A 16,259-nucleotide genomic window follows, 5' to 3' on the forward strand; every position below is an offset into this window, starting at 1 on the left:
CTCCACAAATCTTTGCAGTACCAGTTGAAACAAGCAATTTAGACTGGCAACAGTGAAAAGGTGAGCTCCATTTAAAAAATTAATATGATTTTATTTTTTTATTTCATTTGTATCCTGCCTTTACTTTTTTTTAATAAATAGGGCAGAAAACACACTCCATCCTTTTCCTATTTCCCCCACAACAACAACAACCCTGTGAGATGGGTTCGCTGAGTGACCAGCCCAAAGTCATTTAGCCAACTTTCATGCTTAAGGTGGGAGAAGACTTCTCAGGCTTCTGGTTTCTAGCCCGGTGTCTTAACCACTACACCAAACCAGCCCTACTACTAACTGCAGAGATCTCCATTGGGCTCTCTGGGTACACTATGCACCATTTCAGTCATTGCATCTTAACAAAATAGAGAAGAGCAAACAAAATGATGAAAGAGCTGAAACAACTGCCCTGCAGGAAAAACCTGGGGCTTAAATTTAGAAAAAGGTGGTTTTTTTAAGTTTCTTTAAAAAGAGGGGCAAACATGGTAGACATTTGTCAAATTGCAGTATAGATGGTGTAGAAAATGTGCATTGGCCTTTTTTGACAATACAGGTAGTCCTTGACTTACTTTGGCCACCACTGGGCCCAAAATTTTTGTTGCTGAGCGTAAGACGTTTGTTAAATGAATTTTGCTCTGTTTTATGACCTTTCTTGCCCTAGTTGTCAATCACTGCAGTTGCTAAATTAGTAACAGGGTGGTCAAGTGAATCTGGTTTTCCCCTTGACTTTCCTGGGTGGAAGGTGGCTACATGACCCTGGGATGCGACAATAGTAAACCTTAGTCAGTTCCCAACCATCTGAATTTTGATCATGTGGAACCGTGGGGATGCTGCAACGGTCATAAGTGTGAAAAACGGTCGTAAGTTATTTTTTTCCCAGTGCCGTTGTAACTTTGAACTGTCACTAAATGAACTGTTGTTAGTCGAGGACTACCTGTATTAGAAGCCTGGCTCTTACAAGGAATCAGCTGAATGAAAGGAAAATTTACAACTGACCAAGGAAGTGCTTTTGCATACTCCCCATAATCAAACTGTGGTAGCTACATTTGCTATCTGAAGAGGAGGGGAAGGTCATTTGCCCAGAATGCTTGAAAGCAGTGTTGTTGTTGTTGTTTTTTAAAAAAAATCTGGCAACTTTAAGATGTGTGGACTTCAACTCCCACAATTCCTCAGGCAGCACTGCTTTAAAGGAACTACCGGTAAATTCATTCTGGTAGAATAAGATCCTTCTTACTATGTTAAGAATTTATGTCTTTGATTTATGTCCGGCTGCATGTCTGTTTCTCCTGGAACCTTGACTGTGATTCATAGCAGCCAAACACCAGATTGTTGCTGAACTACAGTGTTGAAACTTGAACGTTCCTGTTGAAATTGGCTGCAAAAGAGGAGTAGCACCAGGGCAAAACAGCACTCCAGCTTTGGTGTAGCTCACTCTTGTATCACCCTGCCCATCAACGCCCGATGAGGAATCCAATGGTGCTTACATTCACAAAGCACATTGAACATGGTTACAGTTTCTCAATTCTTCAGTACAAATTTTCAGAGTGAGGTTTTCAGCTGTACCCTCAAAAGGGATACACTTGCAAGCATTTCTTTGGAAGACAGTCAGACATACACAGTGCTAAACGGGAGGCCTCCAAATGGATGTTAAACAAAACAAATCGAGAGAAAATAAAAGATATTTGATGGCGAGTTCAGTGCAAGTTCACAAGCCTGACAGTAAACCTGCAGTTGTCGAGAAACAAATAGGATTGAAGTAGAAGAAACAAAACATGTTTTCAGGATGTGTACATGAATTGTTGCTTCGTAGAGCATGTGCGATGTTTTTTTTTTTTTAAAAAGAGGCTGCTCTTCAAAACGTTGATACGGATATTGTTTAAAAGCAAGCAAGAATAAAGTATAGGAAATCAATTCCAGATCAGTTAAACCCATAATTCCCCTGGAATTATGCATCTCTGGCTTAATCAAAATGCAAAAAAGTAGCTATGCATCTCGAGAAACTTTGCTGTGATGGAGAAAAGAACGCAAGCCATTCCCAAGAATTAGGTCAGACAAAGAGCTGCTTATTTTGCAAGTCGTAGACAGGGTGGGACATATATACGTTTTCTTAACCCTTGAAAAATGCTCACTTATCTGGTCTAAGGACAGCCAAGGGCAGGAGTCTTCAAACTTGGCCCTTTTATGACTTGTGGACTGGCTGAGGAATTCTGGGAGTTGAAGGCCACAAGTCATAAAAAGGCCAAGTTTGAAGCCCTGTGGTCAAGGGTGTCTTAAGTATTTGTGTGAGAATAATGATGTTCACATGATCCCAGACATACCTGACCCCTGCTGGAAAACTGAGATCCAGTTTTTGCCATGTTCTGTTGCAATGTGGGTTCTCAACATGGCGACAGGCATTCCCTTTTCACCTTGATTTTTTTCAGGATCCAAATGTCATTCATCTTGGATACATAATTTAGCCACGCAGGGACACACACACCCATCCACTGTCGTCTGAGCACAAAAAATCTAACCTTTTGCTTATGCTCCATAATACACTTAGATTTTTACCAAGATGCACAATTTAGATAAATATCTTTTTCTGCTTAATGAGGCTAACTTTGCTCTTCCTTGTGTATTTTGGAGAACCAAGGAAAGTTAAGTAGAGGACGGAGGCTCCAAGGGAAGAGGAGAGTTATCTTTCCAAAACTAGCAAATGTTAACTTCAACAATATTGCAAGCCTTAGCCGCTTTCAGCGAGGCCTGCCTAGATATGCAATCACAACACATCCTTCGCTAACTGCAGCCTTTAATCTTAGTAAGAGGATAGATTCCTCAATTAGATCGGCTACAAATCACAAATGCATTCCACTGAATGTTAAGATGAGGGAAAGGCAACAGTGATAAAATGCATTTTGGGGGGATTATTGTAACATCAATGTTTATTTGGGGTGCAATGATGTATTAATCTGTCAATGCTCAGAAATCTTCGTAACATCATTTTGCAATGGAAGAAATCACCTCTGATCTTTGCTTGTATATCTTGTATCTTGTATATATTGCTTATTTATTCAAAAACAGCCATTCCAACTTAAGTTGCTCAAGCTAGCTTACACCATCGTAGATTTAGATAGTTCCCACTTCAAAAATTGCACCACCAGTTTGATCGCTCACTGGATTACTGATCAAATAGAACCAAGAGCTTCACGAAGAGGATTTCAGGACCACTGCTATAAGTTATTATGTAATACAGGCCATCCTCTTTTACTGGCCACAGTTAGAACTGGCAACTCCATGACTAAATGACACAATTGTAAAGTGAAATGTCAGATAACCACTCCCAACCTATGACAGCAATTCTAGTAGGGGTTGTTAAAAACAATCACGTGTGGGTCACTGTGATGTCACATGACCAGGTCTTACGATTTTCTGCCAGTTTCCCTGTAGACTTTGCCTATCAGCTGTGAAGGTCACAAATGGCAACCAGGAGACATGACCGTCATGTGTACAGCACCAGGTTCCCAAGCACCAGAATCCTAGAAATGCTGCAATGGCCATAACTTCAAGGACCTCTCGTAAATCTTCATCAGCAGCACCATCGAAACTTTGAGCGGTTGTTAAATGAGCAGTTGGTAAGCAAGGACTATATCCTAATTTGTAACTTGCATTCCTGTACAGTTTTTCCAATGTTTTCATTGGAAATTGCATCCATAGAGTATCAGACATCCCAGAGTTTTCTTTTTTTAAAAAAATCCCTTCTAGTCTACAGGATGTGAGAGCCATTTGGTCTAGTAAGTTAAGGCATCAGACTGGAAACCCAAAGGCCATGTGTTCTACTCTGGGTCGATCTGGGTTATTTTATGCTAATGGTCCAATGCTGCTACAAACGTTTTAGAAATGGCCTGTTTTTTTACCCTTTAAACTGGACAACCTCATTAAAGTCCCTCCTCCAGGCTAGTTTGTCTTGCAATTTCGTACTCAATGAGCAAATGAAATTGGTGGCTGAAATACTTTTATCTCATAATAGAAAATGGCAGTTTTAATGAACATGCTCCTAATCCCTTCTCCTAAATATTTCCATGTAATGGGAGCCAAGAAGCGTGCCTTTTCTGTGGCAGCCGCTGCCTTATGGAACACTCTGGACCTTCATCCTTTTAGCCATCCGTGAGGCTTTGAAGACCTGCCTTTTCTCTCAAGCGCTAGGAGAAGATTGTATAATTGAACATTAGAAGCTTGACTTGGTACCAGATCTTTGTTATCTTTAAAGTTTTAATCTATTTTACAGTTTTATAGTTTTAATATGATTGTACATATTGTTTTAACTTGTGATTGGGAGCCTCCCAAAGATGGTTTGAAAATGGGTGACTACATAAAGGTTTTAGATAGATTAGATAGATAGATGAGAGAGAGAGAGAGGGGGGGGGGTAGATTAAAAAGTTCCTGCAGTTTTCCTGGCAAGATTTTTCAGGAGTGGTTTACCCATTACCTCTTTCCTAGGGCTGAGAGAAAGTGATTGGACCAGGGTCACTCAGCTGGCTTTGTGCCTAGAGCAGGACTAGAACTCGCAATCACTCAGTTTCTAGCCTAATGCCTTAACCACCACCCTAAACTAGCTCTCTAGCTAGAGGTTACCAATTTCCTATAAATGACACACCAGAATCTGAACCTGGGCCGTGACTCCATGAAACACAACACAACAGTTGCAATGCTATTTAAACCAGCTGCCTTGGGGATGCAATGCTTGAAAGAAGCAAAATATTATTCTCTTCTTTACAAGAGGTAAGACTATTGTTTGCAGCCAAAAGCTACGGCTTTTTCGCTGTTACCTAGAAGTAAGGCCCAATGAGCACATGGGGACACAATTTATTGGTAATCTGAGAACAAGATTGTACTGTTCAACCTAATAAAACCCTTTGCTTTTCTAAGAACCAAAGCTAACATTTTGGCTGAGTCCCTTGAGGTTTAGTTCCTTTCTTTTGCTGACTTGCACAGACTAGTACTGTTATGTGTTCTGCGGTGGTGGGGTGTTTTTGTTTTTTTGGTCTTCTTAACTTTTTTTTTTCTTCTCTGCTGTTTGCATCTGAGGTCCTGTGGGGAGACAAAAAGGTGGTCGGTATTTTTCCCCCCAAACTGCTTCTTACACATAGTAACCCCCTAAAGCCTTTGGGCAGGGTGTATGTGTTTAGCTTTCTTAAGAGCCTTGGTGGAGCAGTGGGCTAATGTCTCCTTAAGTAACACCAGCTGCCTGCAATTAGTGCAGGTTCGCATCCCACCAGGCTCAAGGTTGACTCAGCCTTCCATCCTTCCGAGGTAGGTAAAATGAGGACCCAGATTGTTGGGGGCAATTAAGCTGACTTTGTAATAATGCCGCTGGGGGGGGCGAAAGCCCTAATAAGCAGGCATATACATAGAATGAAGGCTACTGCTAAGCTTGTAAGCTGCCCTGAGTCTTCGGAGAAGGGCGGGATATAAATGGAATTAAAATAAATAAATAAAATAAATAATACTTCCTTAAGTTAAAATAATGCTTTCTCACAGTTCTGTTTGTCTCGCACCATACACCTGCCATGCTCTCTAGCTGACCACAAAAACTGCTTCTTGTCACTTCCTTCCCACAACTTTCTGCTTATCTAAGAGCACAACACTAAACATCGCTTGCAAATGTCCTTGTCACACTGCACTGTTGCTGGGGTGATGGAACCGGTTCTTATCCTGCAGGGTGCATCATGTGTTCTTTGCAGCCAGTTTTCCCATTGCTGAGCAACTTCTAAATTGCTGGTAATCGCACTTCTACATTCCGAGTGGAGCAGACAGTTTGTTCTTTATGGTGACCTGCACAGCCCTGGATTAAAACATAGCCTGTGTCATGGTTGCGTGCCATATCCCCACAACCTCTTTCATCATAGTTAACAGCGCAGAATACTGCTGGCAATAACAGCATGGAAGATCTGCACAGTGCTTTCAAAACCACGAAGCAAGTTATCCTCAATTGTTTTTCACTCTTACAACAATTCTGCAAGGCACACAAATATTATCGTGCTCTAGATTTCAGAGAGAGAGAGAGACACCAAACCTGAGATACAAATATACACGCAAATATAGAAATAAGGATACACTAAGGATATTTCTAATAAAGCACCAGGAACAAAAATAAAGAGCAATCTTATAATCAATCCATATATTTTAGCTGCATTACACAGAAGAGTCTAAAATAGCCCAGCTTTGCCATTTTCGTAGTAGTAAAAGTCACTTACAATTAATACATACAATTAAAAATAAAATAAAATATACAGTTGAAAGAACAATGTAGTTTACTGGAGTAAAGCAGGTTTTTTAAAAAAGACATTTAAAATGTACCTACATATTTAGTTGTAAGATTTATCAATCAACCCAACTCAGTGTGGCTCTGGGCAGAATAAAGCTTAAAAACCAATAACACATCACAAAGCATGGTAAATATAACCACCTACAGAGGAGCTGAATACTAACAAATATTGTAAATTAGCAAACGTACAGAAAGGAGAGAGACGGAAACCAATAGGTTTTGTCTTCTTTTATTATTATTTCTTTTTACCCTACTTTTAATGTTTGGATACTCAAATGTTTGCTAAATTTTCTTCATCTACCGGTATTTTTAAATTTCCTTTTATAAATGCGTACGTGTGCGCATGTAGATAAAATGGTAGATAAAAGGAAATAAAAATAGATGAATTCTTTGTATGTATATGTACACGCAGACCCAAACATATGCATGCACATTAAGCAGCCATACAGTGGCGACCTTTATATAATACTATATGCAGTGCTTTTTTTGTAAAAGAAAAAGGTGCCGGAACTCACACATGTCATACAACCCACTTTGTCTACTCCAGAAGGTTCTATCCAAAAAAGGTGCCGGAACTCCGTTCTGAGCGTTCTATGAGAAAAAAAGCCCTGACTACATGTGTAGACTATTCCCATCATGATGCTCTGGCTTGTGCAGAACAAGGTAGAGAGAAAAAACCCACCGGCAGATTAAAAACCACAGCAGTGGGTACATGCCAATCCATGTATTATGACCAATAGTATGATAGAATAAAAAAAGACTTTTAACTACTGCTTGGAAAGCAAAGAGGGAAGATGCTGAATGTCCTTCTGGGAGAAGCATATCCCCGAACTTCCATGAAAATACAAAGCACAACTACGGGTTTTCTCCAGAGCCATGTAATTGTTGTCATGCCCTTTGGCCACAGCAAAATGAACTCTGGCTGTATCTGCCTTAGAATAAGACAGCTGATTTCACTGTGAGGCTGAGGCGCTGAGGCTCAAATCAAAAGGAGTACTAAATTAAATTATGTTATCATCTAATAAATAAAATACCTACATAATTGCAAATATTTTTCAAAATGCCCATCTGAGGCAGCTCCAGGTCACACGAGGCCTGGAAACTTCAGAGAACATTCTTGCACTGCCTTATAGCTTCTCCCGAAAAGTAGGAAAGTATGCCTTGCATGCTTTTTGGAAACTCTACAGGCCATGTGAGAGTAGGGCCTTCTCACGTGACTTCCAAAAAGTTTGGAGGTCTGGTTTGTCACCAAGCATGACATGGTGTGCCACCTGTGGAATGCACGTCATAGGTTCACCATTACAGTCTTAGGGAGCATAGGTTTGGATCGTGAGGCCTGATTATAATAGAATGTTTGAAGACCTGGTGGATGTAAAATTAAATCTCTCCTCAGCCATGAAGCTAACTGAATAATCTATGACCAGAGACTATCTTTTCAGCTAAATTTACTTCCCAAGGCTATTGATGGAATAAAAAGGAAGATGGACTTTTCCTTAAGTATCACACTTATTTTATCCATCCTGGCTCCTGGAGCACCAAACGAACCCTTGAGGACAGAAAAATCCTTCCCTGCTTATTAGATCTGTTTTATTGCATCAGGAAGTAGGGTGGCAAATATGTTTACATCAGCTGTATTACAGCTACCTTTTCTGGCTTGTTTCTCAACACTCTCTATGACTACCTCATGGCAGCAAAGAGATACATGTAGTAGTCCTCCCTTAGCAACCACTTGTTGAACGACCATTCAGAGTTACAACACTGAATGTGTGGTACTTATGATCACTTATGATCAATCTTTGAAGTTCCAGCTGTTTCAGCAGCCCTGAGGTCATGTCACCATGATATGGGTGCTTGTCAATGGGCTTGCACTTGTGACAGTCACAGCATCCCACAGGCACTGTTGGGGGACAACATGCTGATTCTGTAAACCACTTAGAGAGGGCTGTAAAGCACTATGAAGCGGTTTATAAATTTTAGTGCTATTATTATTGCTATCACCATTTGCAACCTTGTTTGCAAGTCACTCCTGTAAGTCACTTGTATTCAGCCACTTACACGGCCGGCGTGCTTGCAAGTCATCTGGAACTCATTTAATGACAACAGGGATTGCTGGGATTGCTGTCACTAAGTGATGTGGTCACATGATGCCCTACTTTATGATTATCACTTAGTGACTGAAATTGTATTCCCAATTCTCTTAGTTAAGCGAAGACTACCTATACATAATGTATCAAGGCTTTGGTGGTCATCCCAAGTTTTGCTGGTGTCTTATATTCTATTATCATATTTCAGTGGTATATGCAAGATCAACAAGCATCTCCATACTTTGATTATTAATTATAGCATATTTTCTTGCTAAAATCTAGTGAAAAACCAGAATGCTATCTCCAAAAACGTGGTGAGATGATAGGTCATATATAAAAATAGGAATCAGCTAGCAATAATTCTTGTCCCTAATCTAATTTATGAAATACGTCCCACCCTTTCTTCCAGTAAATAGTTTGAATGGAAATTCCCAGTTTCCCACTTCCAGATCCCAGTGTTCTATGACATATCCTGTTTTTCTCCTTCCCTGCTATTTTAACATCAGATTTAAACAAGAATTCTGGATAATTCAAAAGCTGGCTGAAAACATTATGACATTTTAGTTGATCCTATTAAAAGCACTGCATAACTGCATGTATTAAAACTAGGAACAACAATTTTTTTAAAAAAAGATAACACAAAAAAACCCTGCTTTAACAGGTTTGCACAATGCCTTCAGGCTTGGGAAAAGATTAGAGGATGTTGCAGACAAGCTTAGGTAAAAGGAATGTCATAGCAAGATAGGACAATTGGGAGAATTGGGAATAATTTTCCGAAAGCTCTCAGAAATTATATTTGCATGAATAGCTTGATCTAATGTAGATTTTTTTGAGGAAAACATTTTTTTTCATGTTTCAACCTAAAAGTTATTGTACTTTGGCCCCAAATAATACAAATTCCAGCAGTTTACAAGTTTCTAAGTTAAAGTGACAGGAATTTATTGACCTTGCCTGAACTTGGAATTTAAATAGATTTGAGCTAGTTAATACACAGGGAAGTTGAAAAACATCCATAGACAAATCAATTTCATTGTATAGCCAGGAAAGTGCAAATATTGTGCATTTGTTACAGGAATCATATTCAACTAAGAGACAACTTCATTTTTGTCATTACCTAAAGCGATGGACCGACATTTTATTGGATAAATTAAGTACCCTTTCAAGGATGTTATATAAGCTATAAAATCAGCCCATACCCGAGATTTTATGCTCCTTTTATTGCTTACATTTCATCAGTAATTTTATAAAAAGACCAATAGAAGGGTGAGTTTTTGATCCATTGTTCTGCTTGGTGGCCATCAGTTACTTGAATGCATTAAGTGATTGGTTTTTATGTTATTGTACTTTGAATTGTGTGCTGCCAGATCCTGGATAGATTGAGCGGCTTATAAATACTGCTAAATAAATAAATAGCCTGGATCCACCGAAGTCCCCAGGAACGTTCACATTTTTTACATGCCTGTGATTGTGAGATGGGCAGCAACAGTACAATAAATGTGATGACTGCATAAATGTGCTAAGCACATTGGTCTGTGCTTAAATTGTAAGCCGCCCTGAGTCTTCGGAGAAGGGCGGGATATAAATGGGATTAAAATAAATAAAATAAATAAAAGTGATTTGTGCTAAGCTTTAAGACCTCTGTGACTTACTCTGTGCCCCTCTTGTATTACCTCAGAATCCCACCTACGACACCTGTACAAGAGATTGAACAACACTGGAGTAACCAGTTCATCAGACACCCCCCCCCCTGAACTTCGGTTGGAATATGAGACGCACAAGGATATTTTTTGACGTTTCTTTTTTTTAAAAAAAAAATCGATCAAATCTCGCTCTCCGAGTTTTTTTTAATTTTTATTACATTTATATCCCGCCCTTCTCCGAAGACTCAGGGCGGCTTACAAGCTTAGCAGTAGCCTTCATTCTATGTATATCCCTGCTTATTAGGGCTTTCACACCCCCCCCCAAGCGGCATTATTACAAAGTCAGCTTATTGCCCCCAACAATCTGGGTCCTCATTTTGATGAGAGAGTTCAAGCAGGTCTCACCCTTTGCCACCTTGACCCTCTGTAATTTTCCCTATAGAAAAATAACGACACGTTGCGCCATGTCTTATTGTCCACAATTCTGATACCACGTTAACTGGACAAGCATGTGTATAAATACCAGAGACTCCTTGACCGCTAGAGGGCGATAAAGAAAGCCGTTCCTACTCTCCCCCACCCCGGCCAATCTTCCCACAGCTGTTGCTATCTCTAGGGGGCTATTGAAACCTCCTCGTGCTCGCGCTGCTCCTTTATCTCTCTCTCTCTCTCTTTCGCCGGCTCTATGCTCGGAGAGGGCTTGACGCAGCCAATAAGCGTGCTCAGAGCCGTGCGTGCCGCGCCGTGCTCCTCTACGTCGCTAGGAAAGGAAATTACGTCACAGGGAGCTTGTGACCGCCACACGGAGAGGGACGGCGCTCCCGCCACCGCTTCGAAGCGCGCCTAGAAACCCCCCGAGGGCCGTCGCCGCCATGGATTACGGGGAAGGTGAGAATTTGGGATTCGCCGTTCGCGGCCCTAGAGCGAAGAGAGGCTCGGGCTCAAAATGGCGCTGGGAGCGGCGGCCGCAGCCGCCGCCCCCGGCGGGAAACGGCGCCTGCCGGCCTAGCGGAGGCCCTTTTCCCTGAGCCCGAGGTGCGCCATGTTAATTAACGAAATGCGCGGCTCACAAAAGGCCCAAGGGAAGCTGAGGAGGCCGCGCTGCTCGCAATCCCCCAGCCCCGCCCCGGCCCTTAGTGTACCCACCCGGCCGGCGCCAATAATAGCGCCGTCTGAAGTGGTTACCGTCCCCTCCTCATATTGGGAGGGGGAAAAAAAAAAGGGCATGGCTATCCGGAACGGTGTAACGGACGAGGACCTTCGTAACGCCTGAACCTATTTCAACCGGCGAAGAGACCGTTACGTTTTAGGCCGGGCACATCCGGGTTACAGGAATTTGAACAGACACACACACAAAAAGGCAGCAGCGAGAACGAGGGTTTCCCGGATCTCCGGGCGGGGGGCGGAGCTCCCGCCCTTCTGCGCGTCGCGTCGCCTTCACGTGATCCGTGCCGTTGTAGGAAAGCTACGTGGGGAGGCATTTTTTGAGCGAGGGAGCCCCGTGGCCGGACGGAGGAGGAAGGTTTGCTCCTTTTCTCGCCTGCAAATGGGGCGTGATTCACGCGCAGCGTTGATCGTGCGGCGCGTATTCGATTTGCCCCTGGTTTTCCCCTCCCCCCCCCGCGCGCTGTTTCCCTTCTCAAACCTCCAATACGGTAAACCTAACGAAACAAAATGTACAGAACATAGAATTGAACGTTTTATGATTCTAAATCCATAACTGGATCATTCCCAGTGGGATCTTAACTAGGTTTAATACTAATTTCCTAGAATGGGAGAAAAAAATAATATTCATTCCACCCGGGCCTGAAGACCTGGCTCTTCGAGCTCTCTGGCCCAGGCTGAGGATTAATCTTATTTTAACTGGGGTTTTATTTATGCAGGGACAAATATAATTTTTTGTTTTTAACTTCTGTATCTTGGTTTTTTTAATCACCCTGTAAACCGCCCTGAGTCCTTCGGGAAAGGGCGGTATATAAATGTAATAAAATAAATAAATAATAAAATAAATGCCTTTCAACTTCTTGCACAGCGTTGATCGTGCGGTGGGTATTCGATTTGTCCCTGGTTCTCCCCCCCCCCGCGCGCTGTTTCCCTTCTCAAACCTCCAATACGGTAAACCTAACTAAACAAAATATACAGAACATAGAATTGAACGTTTTATTATTCTAAATCCATAACTGGATCATTCCCAGTGGGATCTAACTAGGTTTAATACTAATTTCCTAGAATGGGAGAAAAAAATAATATATGGGGATTTAAATGCCTTTCAACTTCTTGCACAGCGTTGATCGTGCGGCGGGTATTTGATTTGTCCCTGGTTTCCCCCCGCGCTGTTTCCAGGCGGTTTCTTTTAAAAATATATATATATTAAATACATAATTAAAAAAATTATTTATATGTATGGGTGTCAGTGACTCCAGGCTGCTTACAAAGATAAAGACCCAATGTAAAAACAAAAAGCGGTAACCACTCCCGCCCTGCGATGACAATGAATCAAAAAAAGGGGGGGCTGCGTCACGCTCTGGGGTCCCCCAAACCAGCGTCTTTCGGGCCTTGCAAAAGAGTGCCAAAGTGAGGGCCAATTTTATTTCCGTGTGGAAGATGCTTCACGAGGAAGCCACCGCAGAAAAGGCCCTTGGTCTTTGTTAGACGGACCTCTTTAGGAGAGGGGGACCCGTAGCATCCCTTGTCTTTCCCACTCTGGTGGGTTGGGTGAAGGTATTCGAGAAAAGACAGTCCTGCAAAAACACCTAGCCCTAAGCCATTTAGGGCTTTGTTTCAGCTAGAGTATTAAGGCTGAAACATGGTTTTTTTTAAATTGAGTCACATTTGTCTTTGCACTTTTCTGCATAGTAAGAACTAGTTTGGTGAAAGATAGGGCTAGAAACTGGGAGACTCTTGAGTTCTAGTCTTTCTTAGGCATTGAAAGACAAACTGGATGGCTTTTGGGCCACTCACTCCCTTTCAGCCCAATTCACCTCATAGTGAAATATTAGGAATGTTCACCACCTTATGTGATTGAAAGGTTATTAGATATCTTTGGCTGACTAGAGACTATGTATACTATATTTCCTTACCCTACATGGTCTAACCAGGAGCAAATATTTTGGATATCCACTCTTTTAGAAATCAAATGGATTGTGGCCTGGAAGATAACTTCAGTAGCACTCTTGAATAGCTTTCCCCCTGAGGTCAGATCAGCCCAGTCCTATTGTTTAATGGTAAAATAGTTGTTCTCAGAGAACATTTGAAGAGAAGGATTTTTCATTAGAAGACATAAAATTAATTAGAAGGCAGCACTTGTATAATTTATTTTTTATATCTTATGTATTATAAGATGTATAGAGTCTAATGAATAGCATACAGATAACTGAAATAAAAGCAATTGTTTGGGTTTTCACAATAAATTGAAAGAAAAAATATACACAGGAAGGTTTTATAGACTGCTGGGTTAAAATTTAGATAGTTTGCTATAGGGGTTTGCAAGTTCTTTTAAGTTCGTGCATATCCATATAGCGACTACCATGAGCAGTATGTGAACCACTTTCATGAGCCTGTAAAAAGACATGAAAATGTTCAATCTATCAAAATAAATGTATTGACCTTTCATCTAACCAAGGTGTATTTTTTTACATGGAGGAAAAAAAGAGAGAGAGATTAAAGGGATGCAGAGAAGAAACTGAGACTTGAGTTTGAATTGCTACGTTAGAATAGGGATCTCAAATTCAAATTGCAACATGAAAGCATTTTCATATCCAAAATCTAATGAATAAGTAAAATGAAGAGTATATCTTTAATGTTTTTATTAAATAAAATTACTGTGTAACAGTGGCTTTTTTAATTGTTTCACTTTGGCCATATATTCCATTTCTTTGCCTGTAAAGAGGTAGAAGGGAATATATACTTTCAGACATGCAAGATTCTGTTAAAGAAACTTTATAATAAAGTGTGCTTGTCTGGACTACCTTGCAAGGCAGACGAATGTTTCAGAGATCACTAGTTGCTGCTGTTTTTTTACTCATATAAACTTATTTTGTATAGCTATGCCAGGATTCTCACTCTGGTGTGTGTTGTTAGGCACACAAAATTTGCTAATAATTGTATACATTGATTGGAAAATAACTTTTACTACCATTATATTTGTGAATGGTTGTTAAATGAGGTGGTTGCTAAATGAGTGAGTGTATAGGCTGCAAAGATAGCTGTACAATGATAGTTTAAATTACTGTTAACATGTGAATAGTTATTGCATAAAGAGAGGCTGGAGCAGATCCTGGAAATTTTGTAATGAAGTGCTGAAACTTTAGGTGGGGCCACCACTTACACCGCTCTTGATGGAGCCAGGCTTAGACTGTATCTCTACACAGGAGTAGAGGAGTAACTATAGAAGTAGCTATAGCTGGGGGGAAGGGACTAGGATAGGGAGACCAGGCAAGTTGGGAAGAGTGGGACTAGGGTTTTGGCCTCCTCTCATAGTACCTGAATTTATTATTAGCCTGAAGCTGTTGGTCTCAGCATCTGCAATGAGCCTGGTGAATTTCACTGCCTTTACATTTTTACCAGCCTCCTGATGTTCAGTTATATATTCAGGGAGGATCCATAGTTCTTGTCCAAAATCATCAAGCTGTTTACTGCTACATGTGCAGAGAGTGAAGTGCTTTTTACTATTTTGGGCCATGGGGAAAGCTGTCTCTTTTCCATCCTTATCTTGTCAATTTAGTTTGTTCTTGCTTCACTTGTTATACCCCCAGACGTGAGCAGAGAGCATTGCTATCTTCTGGGATAGATCCTGTTAAGATTAGAGGCAGATGCCTTGTGGAACTTATTCTGATCACTATTGTTGTAAACCACAGAAAATGTCATGGAGGTCTATATGCAGCCCATGGACCACAAGCTTGGGAATCCTATATAAATCATGCAAGAATGTGGATAAAAATATGACAGCACAACTGGTTATTCTGAGGAATCATTAGGAACTTTGTTAAGAGAAAAGATTGATTCAAAATAAGGGTTCAACTTAGGGTTAGCAAGTGCCACTAAAGGAATGGCAGAATTGAAAGAAATGACATCTAGAATTAGATATTTGGACAATTACATTTTATTAGCAGAAAGTGAAGGAGACAAAAGAACTCGTTATAAAATTAATGTATAAAATTAAAAAATGAAAGTGAAGATCTGGATTAATATTAAATATTAAAAGGATGAAGGTAACAACATGATTAAAATGTTCAGAGTTGTAAAGGAATTTAGAGTCAACTTTGGGGAATATAAGAGACCTTAAAAAAGGAAGAAAAGAGCTAGCCATTAAGGTAATAGTGATATAAGAAGGAGCAAAGAGAAACATACTTTAAAAATTGTATTAATATATCTTTAAATAATACAGTAGCATTCCTGGAAAACCTGTAGTCTTTGTTTCTTAACCTGGCCTACATTAAAGAGCTGATAACAGCTGGCAGTGAAGAAGTGAAAGTCATAAATTGCCTTGTTTTCCTTGAGCTGAGTAATAAATAAATAGTGTGTTCGAGAAGTAAACAGTTTAATTCTAGGGGGAAAGGTAATGATAGATGTAGAAAAGATCATAAAGATTAGCGTATAGTTAATACCTAAATGAGCGGTTTGCTTCTGGTAATATATTGATGTGCACATGGCACATTGAGAGAGAAAAAAAAGATAAGATACCTTCAGATTACAGATTCAGAGTGTGTTGTGTATTGAAAGAAGGCGAGTCTGTAGGTCCCAGATAAAATAAAGACGACTGAGACACCATGTGATAAGGTGGAATGACGGATCCTTGGAAGAAATGTCAATTCATGCACTCGTGACCTCCCGTTTGGACTACTGCAATGCTCTCTACATGGGGCTGCCCTTGAGGACTACTCGGAGGCTCCAGCTGGTGCAGAATGCAGCCGCGCGAGTGGTGGTGGGGGCTTCCCGATACTCCCATGTAACACCTCTACTCCGTGAGCTGCATTGGCTTCCGGTTGTCCTCCGGGTAAGATTCAAGGTGCTGGTTACGACCTATAAAGCCCTAAATGGCATGGGTCCGGGTTACTTACGGGAGCATCTGCTGCCGGCATCAACTTCCCTTCGTCCAGTGCGCTCCCACAGAGAGGGCCTCCTTAGGGTGCCGTCGGTCAAAGAGTGTCAACTGGCGGCCCCCAGGGGGAGGGCGTTCTCTGTGGGCACGCCAGACCT

At 41.0% G+C, this 16,259-nt stretch overlaps 1 protein-coding gene across 3 annotated transcripts in view; it reads left to right on the forward strand.

The window, feature by feature from the left end:
- Nucleotides 1–10,818: 10,818 nt before the first annotated feature.
- Nucleotides 10,819–16,259, forward strand: part of ZNF326 (zinc finger protein 326) — a 34,892-nt gene continuing 29,451 nt past the window's right edge. For 2 of the 3 annotated variants that reach the window (XM_083358868.1, XM_083358870.1), the window contains exon 1: nt 10,819–10,949. In XM_083358868.1, coding sequence (XP_083214994.1) covers nt 10,934–10,949 — 16 coding nt within the window. In that variant the 5' untranslated portion in view covers nt 10,819–10,933. The remainder of the gene's footprint in view (nt 10,950–16,259) is intronic. The other variant, XM_083358869.1, reaches the window with a different exon arrangement.

Source organism: Vipera ursinii, assembly GCF_947247035.1.
Source record: "Vipera ursinii genome assembly, chromosome: 3".
NCBI classification, from domain to species: domain Eukaryota; kingdom Metazoa; phylum Chordata; class Lepidosauria; order Squamata; family Viperidae; genus Vipera; species Vipera ursinii.